General features: G+C 44.7%; 1 protein-coding gene across 3 annotated transcripts in view; it reads right to left on the minus strand.

Moving 5' to 3' along the window:
- Positions 1-7,400: 7,400 nt before the first annotated feature.
- The window catches only part of PLS3 (plastin 3), a 116,193-nt gene continuing 101,548 nt past the window's right edge, over positions 7,401-22,045 (minus strand). For all 3 annotated transcript variants that reach the window (XM_074203545.1, XM_074203544.1, XM_074203543.1), the window contains 11 exons: positions 19,875-19,956; positions 18,407-18,572; positions 17,728-17,870; positions 15,868-15,963; positions 14,009-14,204; positions 11,936-12,014; positions 11,615-11,729; positions 11,388-11,521; positions 10,568-10,691; positions 10,335-10,459; positions 7,401-8,581 (listed from right to left, as the gene is read on the minus strand). In XM_074203545.1, the coding sequence (XP_074059646.1) occupies positions 8,449-8,581; positions 10,335-10,459; positions 10,568-10,691; positions 11,388-11,521; positions 11,615-11,729; positions 11,936-12,014; positions 14,009-14,204; positions 15,868-15,963; positions 17,728-17,870; positions 18,407-18,572; positions 19,875-19,956 (1,393 nt within the window). In that variant the 3' untranslated portion in view covers positions 7,401-8,448. The remainder of the gene's footprint in view (positions 8,582-10,334; positions 10,460-10,567; positions 10,692-11,387; positions 11,522-11,614; positions 11,730-11,935; positions 12,015-14,008; positions 14,205-15,867; positions 15,964-17,727; positions 17,871-18,406; positions 18,573-19,874; positions 19,957-22,045) is intronic.

A 22,045-nucleotide genomic window follows, 5' to 3' on the forward strand; every position in this document is an offset into this window, starting at 1 on the left:
TGCCTGGCCCAACCCATACTTGACCAATAGTTCTCTCCTAACGATACCAGTCTAGCTGCCCAATCGTGAATCACTTAGGTTCCTCTTGTGTAACGTGATAAAAGTGACCATTTTAGACATTGTGTCACTTGGCTTTCATCCATTATAAATCTGCAAAGAAGATATAGTCAGCAAGGGGTAGGCAGGCTTTGGGCCCAAGATGTTGATAGGGAGTGAAGCGCTTCTTTCCCAGGCGATAACTCCTGCCTCATCCTGTGCCCTCCAATCCTTCTGAAAATGGTATCGCTCCCAGATTTTGATAGCCATTTATCCCTCTCAGTTCTACTCAACTGTTTTTGCCCCGACTGAAATAATTCCAAGGTGAGTTCTCCCTGTAAATCTCATTTATCCTATCACAGCAGAAATGATCCACTAATAGTAAGGAATAAGATCTGTTGGGTTGGATTCTTCATGACCTCTTGACAAAGATGCTGGAGTGATTTGCTTTTTTCTTCTCCAGTGGATTAAGGCAAACAGAGGCCAATTGACTTTGCCAGGGTCACACAGCTAGGAAGTGTCTAAAGTCAGATTTGTACTCAGGTCATCCTGGCTTCAGACCCAGAGTTCTATACACTGAACCAACTAGCTGCCTCCAAAGAATGAGGACCTTCCTAATTTCCATAGTTTATGCCTATTATTGCATTGGTTTTTGTCCCAAAGACAGAACCCAGTCAGGGGAAAACCAGGGAAGAAGGGAAGGAGGATGGCTGGTGTGCAACAGAATGGTGTGGCAGTGAGTAGGAAATTGTGAGAATGAAGTACAATCGGGTTCCAGGCCCCAAGTTGCATTGGAAGGCCACCTCAATAGTGAATGGTCACCCTTGTAATGGATTCTGGGGGGGGGGGATGTGGATGAGAAATATAGACAACCTGTACTATGTTGTTTGGGGGGAGGTGATCACCCATTCGCTGTCATGTCGGCACATAGAGGTGTCATTTGTTAATATAGTATTCAGTAATACTTTATAAACTGAGTTCTTTTAGTCCAAGATTTTCCTTTGTATGTAGATTGACTTGTCAACTGACACTGCTCAGCATTGCCACGAGATGGTGCCATTAGCCCTCATCTTCTGCATCCTGGCCTTTCCTCCTAGCATCCCGAGGCTGCCCAGGCATGCTCAGAATGCTTCCAAGGACAAGCTTCTGAACCCAATCAAAGCATTCCAAATTGAAACCATGATCTTGGCAATCAATTCTCTGTTTGCTCGTGTAAACTCGTTCGTGGAAGTCAAGTCTTTGAATGTGATTTTTCAGCCCCTGGAATTTTCAGTGTGTTTCTTTCTCTGATGTTTTATGAGACCAAACCAGATCCTGATGAAGTATCCACTCTGTTCAGAAAGAAAATGATGTGCAGAAGCATGATAGTGGGGGATGGAGTGGGGAGGCCCAGGGGCAGGAAGACTGGGTTCACATGCCATGCCACATAATGAGTGCCCATGGCCAAATAACTCCCATATTGAACCATAGCCTCACTGATTTGAGACCTGAGGGTGATCTTAGAGGTCATAAAGTCTACTGGTCTCGTTTTACAGATGAGGAAACTGAGGTGCAGAGTGGTTAAATGGCTTAAGCACGTAGCACATAGTGTTGTATACGCCAGCTGCTATTATTATTAGTAGTATTACCCAAGATCATGCAGTTCTGGAGTATCTGTGACATGGAAGGCACTTTGCAAATGGTTTGAGCATTTTTGTTTCTGAAACACCAGTAGGAGGTAGAGCCTGAGACTTTGGATGTAATGGAGATCAAGGAAAGCCCAAGAACAAAATTGAGACTGAAGGAAAAGGGCCTTTTTGTTGCACTGGGAAATCCGGTATTCCATATCTCCTGGGGTCATTTCCAAATCCTTCCTCATCTAGTCTGAAACTGGCCCTCAGTGATGTTTTGTAGTTAGCTTACCAAATACTTCTAAGGGCGACTCAACAGGAAATGTGACCAGCCTCGGAGATGGGCCAAAGCAAATCTGAACCACAGGGACGCTGCCCAGGAAAAGGCAGACGGGAAGAACTTGGGTTGTACGGCTCAGGGGGCAGCCTGAAGGGAGGGGCAGCACCCGGGCAAAGCAGACAGAGACCTTGGGCCTGGCTGAGGAAACCAGAAGCCAGACATATTAAAAACACACATGTGGTGTTTGGAGATGGAAATGAAAGCCGAACACTCATACTTTGTTGGGTGTACCAAGAGGCAGCAGACAAAGGCTGTAAACATGATTTACTGCTCTCATACTTTGCTTCAACTAGGCTCATCCAAGGAACTTCCCAACTGCCCTCAGTCCTGCCCCACCCCCTTCAGATGAGGTTAGCCCGGTGAGCCTGAGAAGGACTCCATCTGGAATGGGGGGGAGGGGGAGGGAGGGAATGAAGGAACATTCCCTCAGTGCTGCCGATGGGAGTTGGAGCCAAATGAGAGTGGAAGGTGACTAAGGGGAAGGATTCAAAGGGAGTTGGAAGCCATTCACAAAACCTGGGGGACAGAACCAAAGTCAGGTAGGGTAATGATGGATAAATGAAGAAAGGTAATGAGGAAAATGGCAAATCACATTCAAGATCATGGTGTTAGGGGCTCCAGGGAAGGGAAAACTTTGGACATCATTGACCCTAAACCCCCTCATTTTACAGATGGGGAAACTGAGACCTGAGGTTACACAAAATGAGTTTAAAGCAAAAAGCCCAGGGCAGCTAGGTGGTGAAGTTGTAGAGCACCAGTTCAAATCCAGCCTCAGACACTTAATGACCTAGCTGTGTGACCACTGGCAAGCCACTTAATCCCATTGCCTTACAAAAACAAAAACAAAGCAAAAAGCCCAAACTCTGGCCTGCTGAGTCTAGGCAAGTTGAATCTTTAATGATAGCCCCTTGAGTTCTGAATTGGCAAATCTGTATCTACCGAGTAAGGTAACAACAGCATCAGCACAAAGTAAGATGCTGTTAGTAGAAACAGGATGGATTTGGGAATTAAATTGGAGGGCCTTGAATGTAAAGCCCAGCTCTATCACCTGCTTGGACTAGATGCCCTCTGCCATCCCTTTGTTCTCTAGATCCTAAATGCTATGACTTGGAGTCAAATCCTGTGCCCATCACATAGTAGCTTTGATTTCGGGAAGTTCTCTTCCCTGAGACTCAGTTTCTTCATTTCCAAAATGATGACAAATAGCTGCATTCTCTTCTTACCAACCCATTGAGTAATAGATCTTTTTGAAAAGTGCTTCATAAGGCTGAGTTTCCAGAAAATGGTACAGTTTAACTTGGCACCAGCCAGCACAGCTTGGTGTTGCCCTTGGTAAGGAGAGCCCAAAGGTACTTGGGACTGAGTTGAAAGATCCCTTGCAGCCCTAACATGAAGTCAAGTTTTCATAGTTGTAAGGGACCTTGGCACCAATCTAGGCCAACTCTTAGCAGTAAAGGAATCACCCAAGACATGGTTATCCAGCCAATGCTGGAAGACCTCCAATGGGAGGGAACCAAATACCTCCCAGTGCTTAGTACAATATGGAGAACATAATAGGAGCTTAAATATACTTGATTGGCCTTGACTTCCAGGGCAGACTATTTCATCATGTGCCAGTCATAATGATTAGGACTTGGAGGAGATAAGGGTTACAAGCTACAAAGTCATGCAAACCCCCAAATCTAGGGAAAAGTCAATCACAAGGACCCCTGGAGTCCCAGAGACCCCTTTTGAGAGGGAAACTCCTACGAATAATCACAAACTAGGAATGGTCTTAGTCATCGCTAGGGACCCTTCCCAGAAATCACTCATGCTCTGGTTGAATAAGACCAAAGTTAGAGGTTAACATTCTTTGGAGAAGTGTCTATAAGAAAGCCCAGTCTTCGTAGATAGAACAGGTCTGTTCAAATGAATGGAAATGGGGGCAACTAGGTGGTGCAGTGGCTAGAGTGCCAGCCCCAAAGTCAGGAGGACCTGAGTTCAAATCTGCCCTCAGACACTTAATAATTTCCTAGCTGTGTGACCTTGGGCAAGTCACTTAACTTCATTGCCTTAAATTAAAAAAAAATTCAAACTGAATGGAAATGTGTGGAAAAAAGAAATGCAAGTCAGGTGATGTTCTTGCAGTCTAGGAAAAGGAGAGGGGAATGAGTCGTCAAAGGCCAAAGGCCTGTCGTCAATCTTTTTTTTTTTTTTATCTCTTCCTGGGAGCTCACATTCATTCAAGTCTCTTCAGTGTTTATCTCTGGACCAATGACTGTCTCCCAAATATCTATGCCCATCCCTGAGCATCTGACTCCAATTTCCAACTTTCTTTTGGGCATCTTCCCTTGTACAACTCACCAACAGTTTAGAATGTCCAAAATAGAATGTTCAGTCATCCCACCCCCAACTTCTTTCTGTTGTTGGCAGCACCACATTCCTAGACTCCCAGGCTTGATATTTTGGAGGCATCTTGGACTCTTCCCTTGTCCCATCCTCCAAATGCCATCTCTTGCCAATTCTGGCAGCCCTACCTCCTCATGTCTTAAATTGGTCCCTTCTGATATGCTCACACCGCCCCTAGTGCCTCCAAGTTCATTTAGACTACTTCGATATTCTGCTAATGATGCACAAGATGCACCATGCTATTCCCCTGCCCCTCCAGAAACTTCTGAGGCCCCCTATTATCTAGAGAATAAAAGAGCAATTTCTCAACTCAGAATTTGAAGTCCTCCTTAATCTGGCTCTCCCCAGGGAGTTGGGCAGCTTCCTTTTCAAATTTTTCCCTTTCTAATCTATAGTACACAGAGAGAAAAATGAAAAATAAAACTAATCTTTCTTTCATCTGGGTGTATGTAACACATATAGTAGGCTGTATATAGTTACACAGAATATCTGCAAACATACACATATAATCTACATATGTGTGTCTATATCTTTATATATAGTAATCTGGTCCTCAGACTATTGTTTGCCTCTTTTTGATTCCCTAGCACTTATGGATGTGGCACACAGTAGGCACTTAATGTTTGCCGCTTGGGTGTAATGAACATGAGTGTTGTAGAAAAGGAACTGGCCTTGGAGTCAGGAAATGACTTCATATCTGGTCTGCCAACCTTGACTAACTGGATGATCTTAGTCACAGACTTACCTCCATGAGTTTCTGCTTCCCCTTTTGTAAAAATGGGATGCTAATTTATATTCCTAACCTTCCAAGGTTATAATGATCACCTCAAGGGGGCTCAGGCAAGGGAGGCAAGAGACTTGTGTTCAGTTTCTGCTTCTACTTTGCTATGTGTTCTGGAGCAAATTGTTTCTCATGGCGCTTCGGTTTCCTTCTCTGTAGAGTGAGATTTGGATTAGATGGTCTCTGAGATCCCTTATAGCTCTGGAATTCTATGGTCATTGACAGGTGGTCTGAATGCTTATTCCAGTGTGTTCACTTTCTCAGAAGTCATAATCTTCGCAGCGCTGCCCTGCACCATATTGCAATTCCTTAGGTCAGGCTGGAACCAAATATAAAATTAGCACCTTGAATTCTGTAGTTCTTGACTTTATTTGCCTACTTGGTGTCAGGAAATGCTTAGGGATGTTGAAGCCGGAGATGCTTTGTTGATGGGGGGGTGGCGAGGGGTATGAGGGGAGGTGGGAGAAATTTGGTAGCTGGAGGAATCAGACTATTCCTCCTTGGCTCCAGGGGACAAGGACCAGTCATTGAATAGAGCAGTTGCATGCATTCTGGTCTTTCCTGACAGAATGGAAACTCAATGAGGGTAAGCATGTGTCCTCTGTCAGGCTTTTGGATTCAGGAGGATGGTAGTCTGAATCTGACCTCAGACACTTGACTGTGTGATCTTGGACAAGTCACTTCACTCTAATTGTCTTGCATCCAGGGCAATCTCTAGTCATTGATTCCTATCTGGCACCTGGACCCAGATGACTTTGGAGGAGAATGTGAGGCTGGTGACTTAGCACAGCTCCCCTCCCCCACCACGTGTTTGTCATGACATCACTTCCCTGATGCCATGGTCTTCTTCGAGAATGAGGGTCAAACATTTCTGACTTGTCTGCCATCTAGCAGGTGCTCAATAAATGTTTGTTGATTTATACCACTTGAATCTGATGAAAGACAGAATTCCCCAAATGTGTGACGGGCTGGATTAGACAAAAGGGAGCTCTCCCTTGCTTCCAGGAAACTTCCAGCAAAGGTGGGACAGCTAGGCTAGGGCTGGGGCACAGACTTTGGCTTAGCTATACAGTGATTGAGATGAGCCCCTGGACCCTTCTGCTGCAGAGTTTTGGGATTCTTTCACTGCCCCTCTGTTCTACCTGACTTGCTCCCCATCTTGCGGCCTCCAACCTGTTGCTTCCTGCCTCCGGTTGGGCCTGGAATGTACTTCCTTCACCTCTCTACCAATTGGACCCTTTTTCTTTTTTCAAGGCTTAATCCAGGCACTACCACCTACCACCATAAGTCATCTCTTATTATTTCTCCCTCCCTCCCTGGAAAGCATTGAACCTGAGCCTTCTCCTTTGCCTCATCCTTGTCTATGCAAGGTAATCCCCTGATAGGTCAGCTCCTGGAGAGAAGGACAGTCTGGTTCTCACTTTTGAGAATTAAATCCACTTCTTTGCCACCCTCTAAGATAGAATGTTAATGTAATTGGTTTTTTATTTTCAATGACTAAATTAGCATCGTGACCCAATCAGCAGGGCACATTTACCTCAGTTTGATCATCTTTTCATAAGCTGACTATTGAGGTTCTAGGACACTTCGGTAGCTTAGTGGATAGAACACAGAATTTGGAATTGGGTAAACCTGAGATCAGATCTAGTTTCAGATCCCCTCTAACTGTTGGAACCCTGGAAGTAGAGATCAGTTTTCTCATCTGTAAAATGGAAATAATAGTAATTAGGATTGTTGAGAGGATAAAATGAGTTAACCTTTCAAATGTGCTTTATAAATGCTGGCTATTACTATAATAACATTGATATTGTTATTAGCACCATAAGGCTTCTAAGAGTTCTGTGGTATCTCAAAGGTACAACTCCGTGGAACCACCTGGGTCACACATTCTCCTCTCACAGGGGTATTCCTTTAAAAGCAGGGGTTTGCCAGCCTCAAAAGGGCTTCTGGGCTCTGAAACTGTACACAAAGATGGCACAGCAACTTGCCTCTCGAGTCAGCCATTGTGATTTCCCAGGGATCTATAGTTCTCTTCACAAGATCTCAGTGAGAGGAACGAGGAGTGGGCACATTGGTGAGAAAGGCTCCGAAAATGCAAAAGGAAGCTACTTCCCCTCTCTGGTGCCACCTTTCAGCAGGCCAGCCCCCTACGTGTTGAGAAGTGAACAGGAAACCAATCAGAACAAAAGCAGATGAAAAAAAAAAGAACCAAATCTCAGGAAATCAAATGCACAGAAGAGACCAGTTTGTACGTAAATGTCTTTTACTTGAACTAGTATTTGCCACCAAATTACATCACTTTTTAATAGCTTAGAATAATAATATCTTGAAAATAAAGCAAACAGCTTGCCAAACAAAGCAAGAGTACATTAAGACATATGGGTACATTTTTCTTCCTTCTTTGGTGATTACTGCTCCTTGGTTTTGGTGTAAAGACAGTGTATTTATCTTGAGAATTGGCACACTGGCTCTACCCTCCACTAACATGACATGTTCATAGCATTCCCTCCCCTGAAAAGTCACTTCTAGTCAACAGCATTTTTACTTTAAAAAATAAGGTAAATATTTGGATCAAACACATCACAAAATGAATTCAGGAAGTTCAGCTTGTGGCACCATCTGCTCACTGTCGACACTGGGCGAGCATAGATGAAGGGTTCAGATAGGGTCCCCACTCTCTACCTGGAAGATGCTTTTTTAAATGGCGGGGGGAAAGGGTAGCAGAAACTGTTGTTGTGTAATTAAAAAAGAACCCAAACCTTCTGCTGTACAAAAAAAAGCACCATGTAGAAAGAATACTGTAAAAGATACGGATTTTCAGAAATAAGTCTTATCACTTTCGGCTTCAACTTCAAGTCTACACAAACTAGCCCCGAGTGTTCCCATCCTTGCTAGGCTAGTAGAACAAAACTGGTGGATCCATACCAATCAATCAGAGGAAACCCAAGAGATGGAAAACCTAAAAGGAAAATGGAGAAATAACAGAGCAAAGGGAATTCCAGCATGGCTTTCTAGGGGAAGAGAGTCAAATGGTTTGGCTATGAAGACATTTTGTGTGCACTTGACAGATGACATTTTCACTGTGTGTGGGAAAGAGCAGTTCTTTGTTGGAAAACTCCTCTCCCTGAGAACTCTGATGACTGTGACGATGCTAGTCTTGCAAAGCAAAACTAAACGTCGACAGTCTGTAAGCCAACAGCATTCCATCCTGGAAATAGTTGATCTGGGAGTCATGCAGGGATGGGGTGGGGGGGAGGAGGCAAGGGCTTCTGTTTGCATTGGGATTGACTCTCTTATACCCTCTTCATCCCTCTGCCCATCAAGCACGCAAATACTGTCATCACCATCTTGGGTTTCACTTCCACGAGGTCTTCGGGAAGAGCATAGACCCTGGCCCCAATCTTCCTGGCCATCGACACAGCATACCTATGTTCCAAGGAAACAAAAATGGCTTAGCACATTCATAGGAACCCTCAGCTAGAAGTCATCTGTCCTCCTTCTGAATCCCACATTCCTTTGCAGCTCTCCTGAGCACTCAGTGTGAGGTACAATGAGGGTTAGAGTGAGTAATCTCATTCTACCTAAACTAAGACCCTTCACTGAACCAGAGGCTCCTAACAGGTCCCCTATGTGAGTTAGGGAATCTTCATTTGTGATTGATTTTCTTTCTGGCTTCTAAGACATGGCTGGGGGGTGGAGTGAAGCTGAATTGTAGTTGTTTTTCAGTAAGTTGGGAAACATCTACTGAGGCACAAAGAAGATGAAACAACAGTGTCAATGACTCTAGGTCAGCCTTCTAATCCACAAAGATCCTTACTACAGTCTATCAGGTCCTCCCTAAGCTACTTTTGAGGAAGCTTTTGTGTTTCATACATTTTATTGATGTGTTTTGTCTTTATTTGTAACCTTATTTTCAATACATAAAACCCAGTGCTCAAGTGGGGTCTGACACTAGGAAAGGGGGAGACTCAGGAAGACCGTGCATTTGGGTAGGACAGAGGGCACAGGAGAAGTGCATGGAGTTCTAGGCTTTATTGCAGGCTATCGTTCAGTTGTGTCTGACTCTTCGTGACCCCACTTGGGGTATTCTTGGGCAGAGATAAGGGAATAGTTTGCCATTTTCTTCTCCAGCTCAGATGAGGAAATGAAGGCAGAGAGGATTAAGTGAATTGCCCAGTTAGATAACTATTAAGTATCTAAAGGTGGATTTGAACTCAGGAAAACTCATCTTCCTGACTTCCAGGCCTGGCACCCTATATGTTGCCACCTAGCTGCTGTTAGTATGGGCTTGAGCCCCTATTAACCATACAAATCTGGGAGAATGGTTTCTTGTCTACCAAATATGCCCTTCTCTCCCTAGCTCCTAATCTTGTGGCAACAGTCCAATGAGATGTTGAAGTGTTGCTTCTTATGTGATTAGATTTCCATCCCCTTCTTGGGGAGCATGCCCATGGCCATTGATAAATGTGGGGTGGATCAGAGCCCTCAACTGTGTGATATACTTAGGCAGCACCTACTGTATAAGAGGGAAAGTTAATTCTATTGTCTACTTGCTACATTTCCAAATCATTTTCTAGGCTCCGAAAATACAACAGAAAAAGCAAAAAAAAAATGTTCCTTCTCAGAGAGAGAGAGAGAGATTATAAAAGGTAGATATGATCATTTGAGAAGAGATAGCACCAGAAACTTGGAAGAATCTAGAAACGTTTTCTGGAGGAGATTGACCAGGAGCTGACCCTTAAAAGCAGGCCTTAACCTGAGGCCACAGGTTCTCCAGTGTCAGATTTCAGAGAGTCCATGAACTTCGGGGGGGGGGGGGGGTGGGAACTCTGATTTCACTAACCTCTTCGCTAAAACTTTGCTTTCTATCAATTATCTAAAAAACTCATTTGGAGGAGGGATCGAAAATCCAAATAAGGTGAAGGACGGTGGCCTTAAAGACTTTCACATGTATTTTCTCTTCTGGGTCTCTAAGTGGAATCTTGATTTCATAGGCTAGAATCATAGGGAATCAGACAAGCATATGTGTTGGAGGAGATTTGAACCTATGGCTCTGGAGTCACATCTCAGGGGCCCTTTTCTACTGTTAGCTCTGCAGATTGCTGTTTAGACGGTAAAGACAGAAAGGTGAAGGACAAGAGAGGAATAAGAAGAATCCAAGACCAATGGGGCTACTCACTTGGCATTGTTGTGCCTGTCCTCTTCGGTCAGGTTCCCACTCTTCACCAGGTCGTAGTTAACACACCCTGGCTGAATGGCATCAATTAAATCCACAACAGCCAAACTTGAGCTGATGGTCTTGTCCTGGTACAAACAGACCCCAAGAGTGTCAGAATGAGCTACCTCGAAGATCACAGGGAGGGACAGGGCAGGATAGGCTGCTGAAAAGAGGGTCCCGCTGCGGTGGCTTACTTTAAAACTCTGGATAGAGGTTGATTTCCCAGCTTCCCCTAGTGTTCTGTTCACCCAGTTGACAATGATGTCATCATTGGCTTTTTGGCCATCACCAAGATCTTCCAGGACATTCAGTGTGTATCTAGAGGAGGAGAGACAAGCACATATGGGCATGGAAGAGCTCAGAGGGAAATCTATATTGTCCATAGCTTTTTTTCTCCTGAGATTTAACCAGGTTGAGAATTCCCTCCAAACAAAGTAAAGCCCAGTCATGACTTCAGGGGGAAGTCCAAGCTCTGCCTCTGTAAGGTATTGGGAAAGGCATATCCCTTCTCTAGGCCTTGGTTTAGTCTTCGGTAAAGTGTAAGAGGAGAGAACACCAGCCTCAAAGATTTGGTCTTTTCCAGTTGAGGATGATGTTCCTACTAGGGAGATCCCCTCAGGATCATCAGTAAAGGGCAGGGGTCATATGTGCACCTAGGTTTCCCTGACCTCATGCCCAGCTCTATCCATTCTATTTGCTAATAGGAAGAACATGGCAGGTAGGCAGCTTTTGTTTCCCTATGAGGTTCCAGACGCCTGCGAAGTGAAAGTCCAATGGAAACTTGGTATGATTGTAGTTCAATTCCCTCTGTGGTGCATTAGCTACTTTCTATGAATGGAGGCACTGTTCTAATTCTGCCAGAGAGCCAACATGGCATCATTTCCCATCACCCATCTTTTAACCGCTTTCTTAAAACCAATGTATGACATCTCAGAGTTGTCACATCCATAGCCACCGATGTGCTCCATAAGACAATCCCAAACACCTTCCCTGCCCAACCCAGCTGCTACTCACCTTCTCATGAGCTGCCAGACCAGAGCTAGTGTCAGGGTTGGGTTGCCATCATTCAGGTCCTGCCCGCCAATGCCAACCAGGGAGAATTTAGCAGGGTGCTTCCCCAACTCCACGGCATAGTTGCAGTTTTCTAGCTGTGGGGAGACACACACACACATCTGGTGAGGAATTACAAAAGAAACACTCATTCCAACAGACAGACAAAGCCCCATCCCCAGGGAAGCTACCTTTTTCATGTTGGCACCGAGCTTGGGGTAGGGAGGCTTGTTGACCTTATTCCAGTCAACTGGGACTTTGATCCTTTCATACAACTGTAAGATGACCAAGGCATCCTGCAGGTCACTAAAAAGAAGGAGAGATAACTGAGTCAGCACTTTCAGAGAATTCTCTTGGGCTGCTGTGCAGAAGATGGGGGCTGTCATTAAGAGCTACAGCCTGAATGTGAATTCCCAGAATTCTCTCTGCCCTTTCTGACTAGCACCACTTTTCATTTTAAGAAGGAAACAAACAAAATACCAAGCCCCCTCCTGTTTGCCAGGCAGACTTACCCATACAGATGGTTTACATGAGGGTTAACACCAAGAGAATTCATCCAGTTACGGAAAGTTCTTTCTTCTCGGGTTTCTCCTGTTGAAAATTGACTTTATAAATACTTCCAGAGTATGCAAATGTTTCCAACCCTACCCAGGCAGGGTTGAAAACACATGCGATCCAATCTCATGTGTTACAGATGGACAGTGCACCCATACATTGTTGGGAGCCCTCCACTTGTTCTCCATGATACAAGAGAACATCAAAAATAAAATCTGTGCAACAAATGAAGGGAACATGGGAAACATCAAAACTGAGGGTTTCATAAGGACACCACCTAAGAAGCAGATTGCTCTTTTGGCTGATTAATATACTTAGCATCTGGGGAATCTGGAGATATTCAGGAAGAGTATCCTTCCCAAGCGTATACAAACCATCACACAGTAGACTTCTTGCTCTGTTTTTTTTTCTTTTAGAAGAGAGAGGGGAGAGCATTTAAGTAGTCCCAGCTTCCCCATCTGCCAATCTCTTTGCCTCATTTTACCTAAATGAGTTGCCTACGAGTGACAGAATCAGTTGGTGGGAGAAGCAAGCAAACCCAAAATTCTCAATTTCCCCCAACCGCTGACTCTCAAAGCTACCTCTGGGGAATGTGAACAGTTGAGGAAAAGTCACCTGGGGATTCTGAGTAGATGAGCTAAGAAATGATGAAGTCTGTTGATGGGCCAGGAAAGATAAGAGTTTTCCCCTTCTACTTCAAAGGGAATGAAATAGAGAAGAAGAGGCCTTTTGCTCATCCAAAAGGGAAACTTGGGAGCAGGCAAGCTCTAAGAGTAGGGAAAAGAATGTCACTTGCAGGGCAGCAGGAGGTAGCATGAATGGCCCTGGAATTTGAGAACTGGGAGTACATTAGTTCAAATCTCAGCTGTGTTACTGCCTCTTGGTTGGATTCTGCCTCCAAAAATTAGTAGATTTAATTCTTAATAAAGGGATAACTAGGGGTGAGGAGGACAGGAAGAGTGGAGGTGGGGTCTGGGTGATAGGAAAACAAAATACCAATAAAAATCAACTTTAAGGTAAAACATTTAGTAGATTAAACTAGATATTCTTTAGGGTTCCTTGCTATTCTAAACTGTATGACTTTAGGCTCCAGAGTACACAGGTCACTCCCTGAGCAGACAGAAGACCAGAGCTTCTAAGGACTCCTCCAAATCAAACACCTTGTTTTACAGGAGGAAATTGAAACCCAAAGAGGTAGTGGACTTGTCCAAGGTCACATAGCAAGGTCTAAGTAGAGCAGGGACATGGCTGCGTTTCTTTGTCCTTCTGGATGACAAAGGTCACAATGGCGAGTTGGTCTTTCAGTCTGTGGAACCAAGTAAGTCCCCCAACTGGAGAGAAATCAGTTACCTGTTCCCAAAAGCAACTGGTCTTAGGAAGAATAATCGATTTAATATCAGGAACATACTTGGCTAATTAATATTCTTAAATGGAAGAACAAAGGATCTGAGAGGGGGGCCTCTAAAATGTCAAGGACCCAATATCTGTAAGGATCTCTGCCTATGTCTCCTCTGGAAGAGGCATTCATAGAGCAGTAGCTGATGCTGGGAGTTTGGCTGGGCTTGGCAGCTCCAAGGAGGGGTTGGTGGGGGAAAACTGGTGAAAACCTGGAGCCTGCTCCAGATTCAGCTCATCTAGCATAGAGGCTCTCAGGTTCCCATTCAGCTACTCTAGGGCGGGAAGGGAAGGGCAGGGAATGAGTATCTATATGTGACCTCTGAGCCAGGCCCTGCCTAAGGAGCTTTTCAAGGATGATCACAACCCTGGGAGGGAGGTGCTATTATCACCTCCATTTTACAATTGGGGAAACTGAGGTAGAAAGGGGGTTACATGTCTTGCCCAGGCTCACAAGGACTCCAGGCCTGGCACTTTGTATACTGTGGTGGCCCCTAGCTGCTTCTGCTTTGAAACATTCAACTTGAACTGGGGAAAAATCCACTCGACTCCTACCAACCACTTTTCAGTGATAGATGGCAATACTTAACAAGCAGGATCTGGGGGACATAAACATTGCGTTCTCTGGCACAAACCTTCTAGCAGCGTCCAATCAATGTCCTGGTTCTCAGGCTTGGTGAGTGCTGGGTACTTGTTGAATAGGTTTGCCACAAAAGCCAAGTTCAGCTTGGGATTTCCACTGACCACATCTGCTGGGGTGACAAACTGGCGGCAGCCCAGTCTGTCGGCCTGCTGCAGCATGAACTCAGCCCTCTTCAGATCATCCTTTTCCTGGGAAAGGCAAGCAAAGGCCCCTTGAAGGATGATGCTGAACACGTGGAAGGCACTGGCCATCAGGAGGGAAATTGGTGGTGAGGCTAGAAAGATCTGGATTCAAATCCTCCCCCTGACATGGGAGGCTCAAAGGAGGTAATAAATGGGCGGCACCCCAAAAACTTTGGAAATCAAGAAGAATACCCACTGTGGCTCTCACTGAAGAGGGGGGAGGGATCCAGCATGTGGCTGAGACAGGACTTGAACCCAGGCTTTTCTGACCTAGAGGCCAGCTCTGGACTGTGCAATAGCTTGATGCAACCCCATTAGGTCAGTTTGGATTTCAAAACTCTAATGATCAAAGCCACAGACAAACCCTTATTAGAGAACTAAGATGGAGCCGGGAAGACAAGAACAAAATCATGATGGTTGTCTATGGTGGGGGAGGGGCATAGAAGCCTCCAGTGCTTGGCACCTATTGCTGACAGAAAGTAATTTGAAGAGGCAGAGGTGAGGCAGCAAGGGCATAGGCCAAAGGCAGGGACCAGAAAACAGGGGAGGCTGGCTGGAAAAGGATGTGCAGAGAAATAATCTATAATCAGCCTGCAAGTCGACTGAAGCTGACTTTTTAGGAAGGGCTTTTGATGCCATATGCTGTCCATATGAACAGGATAAAAGATCATGGACAGGCAACATCTTAGAAAGTGTCTGAAGAACAGTGGAGACAGGGAGAACCAAGAGAAGGTCCCTGTACTACAAGAGGTGAGAGGTGATGGAGTCTTGGAATATAGCACCATGCTAGGCCCCTAGGCAAACAGATGAAAAGAACACCCCCAATCTCCCTTTTAAACAAACAAACACACACTCACACACACACATGAAATGCAATAGGGATCTCTACACTACTTGGTGTCTAGGTGGCCAATGAGTACAGAGAGCTTACTATTCCTCAGACCATGATCTAGGGAGGCGGGCCCAGAAAAATGGGCACATAATGGCAGAGGGATGGGAACAGTGAGGAGGAAAACTGGGGAAAAGCATGCACGTGGGGATAAGAGAGGGCTAAAAGGTCAGGTGGAGTCGCTGAGTAACATGGAGAAAGTCATGTGTAGGATGGTCAAAAACTGGTGGCACAAGAAGGACCAATGGGCAGCCTGCTGCACTACCACGATGTTAGCTTACGCTATCAAGGAAAGTACGAATGGCATCCCCTCTTCCCCATTATTCTAGGCCATGGGCTATTTTATTCTTTAACTAAAAACACTGAAATATCAATAATTCACTTTCGTGTGCTTCTGAAAAACTGTAATAGTGACTTACAATAACTATATCAAACCCCATGAAAGGGTTGGTCCCCTTTATCTCTTTGGATCAGTGCTAGGTGACTGGGGCTACATTCGGTACTGTGAGAAACCTAAATCTGACCAAAGAGCCCTGATTGGGAGAAGCATTCACTCAGTCACACCATCAACAGCAAAGCCAGGACAGTGTCTAAGTCAGGCTTGGCCATGCAGCCTCCCCCTTCTTGAGGATCAATAATGTGGCATCTGATGGTACTTTGAATATTTCATACATTAAAAAGCAAAGCCAACAGGGTAGTGATCATCTAATATTTCAGCATGACATAACTGACCAAATGCATGCCCATAGATGAGAACGATGAACCCCACCAAATACTCACATTGAAACCAGCCATACTAATGTCAATCTGGGGCTCCCCTTCTTTTTGGCCTTTTGGAGCAATCTGATTCAGAAGATGGAAGTAGGCTCTGGAATCCTGCAAGGAATCAAGAAGGTCAAGAAGAATACAAGTCTCAAGTCAAATTCATTAGACCCCCCCTACTGTGTGAAGAACACTGAGGATACAAAGGAAAAAAACCAAACCCAAACCAAGAAATGGGCCCTGCCTCAAGGTCCTTCTCTCAGATGGACATGCATCATTTGGCCATCTGAAAAGCATTTAAGTTGAAATCTATGAGACTCTTAAGACACAAATCCCAACATCCCATGTGAACATCCTTTCCCAGAGACCATCTCTCCTCCCCAGCCAATGAACACCTTTGAACCTTGACATCATTTGAAAAATGGGTTTCCCATTTCATACAATTGGTGTACCTTTACTGAATTACTGAAGTCAATGAGCTTGGCATATAAACCAAGTGAAGAGAATAGAAATCCAGGAAGCATCAGAAAAGGAGGAAAAAAAGAGTCACATCATCACAAAATGCCACTTGCTAGAATACATGCAAAACATTCAAGTTAGACTTGGATATTTTCTTAATTGGAAAAAATAGCCAAACTGAAAACCCCTTTTAAAGAGAAAGATAAGAAATGGACCATAATGGCATGCTCAAGATGCCCTGCAGGGGCCATTGCAAGAACATGGTGGAGGCATGGCACCATCTCCACCCCTCCCTGAGAACAAAGAACCCATTCAGCAGCAACAGCTGCCAACCCTCTGGGAAGAAGACTGCAGAAGGGAAGAAGATCTCAAGGAGAGTAGTCTCCCCAACCTGAAGGGAGCTGACTGGCTTGAAGAAAGCCAGGTTGAAGAAAAAATAAATGGATTTAGAAAGCAGCTCAACCAAAAGAGCACACTGGAGGACCCCAAAGGATCATTTGCTTTACAAAAAGACCCCCCACCTTGGGGAGCCTTGAGGTATTTAACACTATCTTGGAGTTCCCAAATCCAACTGGAAGATGCAGAGGCCTTCCTCCCCCGGGTTCCCCTGGGCCAACTCTGAGATGATCGGATTGCTTTCATGTCAGGCCCTCAGGACAGGTGGCAGTGGGATCAGCCCCAGCAGCTGAGGCCTGGAGTCAGGCAGCTGCTGGCAGGCCCCAGACATTTGTCACAGGGATTATCTCCTGGCTCCCAAAGGGGTCAGAGGAAGCAGGTGGCTGGAGAATGGGATTAATATCTCTGCTTGGTGGCTTCTAAGCAGTGAATGCCAAGCACGAGATGAAATGCAAAGGAGCTGAGTCAGGGGAGGGTCTGGGGACCACTGATTCAGGTCAGCAGGACCAGGAAGTCCCCTGATGCCTAGGAACAAAAACTGGTGGGAAAATTGTCTAGAGCTAGAAGGAAAATCTCAGCCCTTTCAGGCAATGTGACCCTAATCTCTTGGGGGTGGGGGTAAGAGCATAAAAAGGGCAAGAGATAGTCCAAATGATAGGTGAGGGGATGGCTTGGTCCCTTCTCCCCATCTCTCTGCTGACCCACTACCCCATCCTCCGCTGTATGGGAAACAGAAAGACAGTGAAGTAGATGGTTAGGGTTCTTCAGAATGATTAAGTTAGAAAATTCACTTGCCTGAAGTCAACAGCTAAGACACTACCCTGGTTTCACTTCTCTGGACTCAGTGCATAGTAAGTAGAAAAGTGGTCACTGTTAGTGAACACACGTGTTGGGCTGATTTCTAGTTCCCCACCTTCCTCCTTCCATTGGTCATCAGTTCCCTGAGATCCTCAGCAATGGCAGCTCAAGTGTGTTTGCCTTTTCCTGGTTAGATTCCTTCCTGTGGCACACAATGGCATTTACCTTGATGTCGGAGCTCAGGTTGTTGATTTTTTGCCAGCCCGAGTTTTCCAAATGAAAGTTGGCCCAGCGGAGCAGGAGTTCCTCTGGAGATAACTTCATGAGGTCCTCCAAGGTCTCGCCATCTCGGAGCAAGGCTGCCAAGGCTACGAGACAGAGCAACAAGTAGCACAGTTGTCAGAATCACAGGCTAGCTTTTAATTTGCCCCTGCACCATGACCAATGGCTGCCTTCTAGAGATGCTGGCTTCACATCTCCACATCTCTGACTCTTAATAGGCTGATCCCACTCTCCCAGAACCTTTCAGTCAAGAAAATAGAGATGGTGAAAGTGCTAGGTGGGGCCTCTTCACCCAAAGGACAAAGATAACTTGGATGCCATAATCCCCCCAAAGACCCGCAGAGGAGGAGACTATCACCCAGAGAAGTGGAGGAATAGTGCCTTGTTGGAGGTCACAGAGCTACTACTACTAGCCCAGTTGCTCTTGAACTGAATGCAAATCCAGTGTTAGGACATCTGGCCATCTGGGGGCTGCGGATCACTATTAGGGATGTGTAGAAGCTTCCCAAATTTGAGATGCTAGACCGGCAGCCAGGTCCCTGGCTGGAGAGCCATTCTCCTCAACAAACCCATCTGCTACTCCATCAACACGCCTCTCCGTGGCCCAAGCTGGGGACATTACCTTCATTTCTACTGAGCTCAATGTCAGCAAACAGTCCAATCTTAATTATCTGCCAAAGCAGTCCCAGAACCAGGTGAGGCTTTCCAGCCCGTAAGTCCTCTGCCCCAATGTTCACCACGTGGCACCCAATGGCAGAGGCTGAATTCAATGCCAAGTTCAAGTTCTCCTGCAAAACAAACAGCCAGCAGACACTTGAGAACTTCTTTCTGAGCAGCTGCTACTTGTCCAGGCCCTGCCAACAGCAGCCACCACGCTCCATGGTGGCCCCGATTCACTTCCCAAAACCCCAGGGGCCACAACTGGGATCAGCAGCATACCAACTGAGGACAGAAAATGAAGGGAGGAAACTATCCAAGGATAAAATTACTCTCCACCTTATTGTTACAGCTGCTACTCCAGAATCAAGAAAGTTATTAAAAACCAGCCCCTGCTCTTGTGATGACATGAGTAGATTTACACATCCAAGGAGAAAATCCTCAGAAAGACTGGGGCTTTGAAAAAAAATGTTCTTCTCCTGTCCCAGTCCCTTCTTGAACTCACTGTGTCATTTCTGACAAGTGGTCTCACTCCCTTGGGATTATATTGGACCAGATTGTCTCTCTGGTCCCTAACGATAGGGCTTCTGATTCCTTCCTCTTGTCCTCGTCTACCCATAATGCCATGTCTTGAAGAAGATTTTCAGAAACCGAAGTCTTTCTATCATGCCATGCTAATTGGGACTGAATATGTAGACTGCTTCTTTTTGAATCTAGAGCTGAGATTGGATTCTCCCCATGTGGTAGCTCCAACCGCTAACATAGATTGACAAATAAACAAACTATAAACTTGTAGTCTTAGGGAGGTGCCATGGGACACTGGCAGCTCAAATGCCATACTCCCATCTGCTATGCATCTGCAGTGGGACTGAAACCCAAGCATCCCACACACCAAGGCTGAGTCTTTAAACTTCTAGGCCAAACAACCCAATTCTCCATCAAGGAAGATGAACTGGAACCTCAAGCTTGAGAAGGGGCAAGGATACAGATTAAGGTGGGGAATCTTTTTTTCTGCCAAGGGTCATTTGGATATTTATAACATCATTGGAGGGTTATGTGTGGTAAAACATTTAATTTACCCCTAAAAAGCTCCTAGATTTGTTGGATTTCAAGTGCCCCCATCTGTGGTTGCCATGGCAATGCAAACTAATATTCCCCCCACCCTGCCCCGTGCTTCCCTGCCCCTGGTACAGAGAGGACTATGATAGATTTGCAATGAAAGCATCCAAGTTTCAGTCCCTACTTCTTGTTACTACCTACATACTAGACTTCAGAGTCCACCTTTGGAAAGTGAGTGACAGTTGGAGCTGCTAGCTCCCTTCTAGTTTGATGTCAGAAGTGCTTAGATTCACATCTGAAGAAAAACCTGATGTTTGAACAATTAATCTGACCACCCACTGCCTGACCCTGGTGAAGACGATAAAATCGTTTACCTGAATGATAAATGGTGTAAGTTTCTTCTTATTGATTGCCCTTTCATCAATTGTGTCTGGAACTGAAAGGTTGATCATTTTGCTGAAAAAAAAATTAAAAATGGGATGACGCTGTATTAATACTCAGCAGGTATTCCCAAGTAATAAAAATTGTTACTTACATAGCCTGAGAAATAAAATGTCACTTATTCAAACCAACATCTCTTAAATATCTTAAATATCTACAATGCCCGAGGTACGTTAGGCTCAGGGGATACTAACACAAAATAACAACTCATTCCTTGCCTTCGAGGAGCTCACAATCTAATTGGATTCATGACTGACCACAGAGCTTGGAATCAACACACTGGATGACCCTCCCCTACTAGCCCTGGCAGAACCCTGGGGCTCTTCTAAACCATGTGCCTAAGGCCAGCAAAGAAGTGACCCTTCACAATCAAATAAACTCACCAATGGACAGAAGGGCAAGTAGGATTCTTTCCCTTTGTATTACATTCTATAAACTCATTTGGGTATGGTGACTTTGTACAGATCATGTAAATTATCCCCTAATTTTCTCTACCTCCCCCAAGAACAATGTTCTCACCCTCCTGTGATTTTCCCAGAGCACCTCATTGAAGGTTCTCCTTTGCCCTATCACAAACAACGCCTCTTTCCATCTCCAATAAAAAGCACAATTATTAAGGGTAGAATTTAACTGAATTCTGTTTTTGAATCTTACTTTTTAAATTTGGACAGGTTTTTATCAAAGTCTCTTGGCTTCAGGTCCCATTACTTTTCAATAACATACCTACCAAGGGGGAGGGGGGAATTTTCCCTTGGCACCTTCACTGCTACAGAATTAAATCTATAGAGCAATTTTGGTAGTATTTTTATTATAATGGTTTGATTTAGTTATAAATAAGAAATATACTTCCAAATAATTAAGTTGTTTTTTTTTAAGAATATTTTACAGTTTTACTTATCTTGAATGTGTATCAGTTAGGAGGGCCTACAACTTAGTTGAAGCATTAGTCATATTATTGAGATTTCCCTTTTTTATTACTTTCTCCTGGGTGTTATTATTGCTTTATATGATGGTTACTAACTACCGTGCCATTATTTTTTTATTATATTATATTTAGTTCTTAACTATTTCAGATTCTTTACTACCCTTCTGGGGTTTTCTGTGTAAATTATCATACCTGGGTCATTTTGTCTCATTTGTCCTTCTAACCTCTTAAGTAATGTCCTTTTTAAAATTTTACTTTTGAGGTTTCATTTTGACATTACCTTCAGTTCTAAACATCCCTTCAAGAAATTGTAATAAAGAATACAAAGGAAATGGGGCAAAGTAGTTCAGCAAAACTACCTAACATCATCGACTGATGATGTCTATTCTTTGTTCTCAAAGAAAACCATGACATCAGGGAAATGATGCCATGACAAACAAATGAATTGGACTGGAGTGAGTGGGGGCTGTGCAAAGTTGCCAGTCTCAATTTCTTCTCCATTTGGGTCCAGTGACCAGATAGGAAATCAAGATGACTGGAGATGGCCATGGATGTGAGGCAGTCAGGATGGAATGATTTGTACAAGGTCATACCACTAGTAAGTATCTGAGGCCAGATTTGAACTCAAGTCCTCTTGACTTCAGAGCCAGTGCTCTATCCAATGCACCACCTACCTAACACATCAACTAAGTCAGACAATATAGGAAATGTTATGGCCTTATGTGGGCTTCTCCCATAGATTTTTACCCAAGATAAACTCTGAAGAGAGAGAGAGGCCTGGTCACCATTGTGCCTCTTGTCCCCTTTTATCTTAAGCAGAAGCTTTTTTGTCCTCTGCCCTATGGGCTCTGGGCTATGCTCTGTGCTGCCCACATTCTCTTCTCATGGCTAGGCACAGTGAGTGTTTGCTACCTGGAAAGAAGGTCTAAGGCTGAGTCACTATCTGACAGGTCGACCAGAAGTTAAGCCAGTGCCCTTAAAAGTTTTCAAGTTCTCTGAAATTAGTTGATGAACTTTTTAGCCTGAAATGAGAGAAATCATCTCATCTTGTATTCTCTACTAGGTTTTAGTGATTCTAAAGGCCATCTCCACTGGCTGCCTTCACTTTCTCTCCTCACCCCCTTACCATGTGGCTTCCAATTTCAACATTTCACCAATACTGTTCTCCTCCATGTTATC

This window comes from Macrotis lagotis, chromosome X, assembly GCF_037893015.1.
Source record: "Macrotis lagotis isolate mMagLag1 chromosome X, bilby.v1.9.chrom.fasta, whole genome shotgun sequence".
Taxonomy (NCBI): domain Eukaryota; kingdom Metazoa; phylum Chordata; class Mammalia; order Peramelemorphia; family Peramelidae; genus Macrotis; species Macrotis lagotis.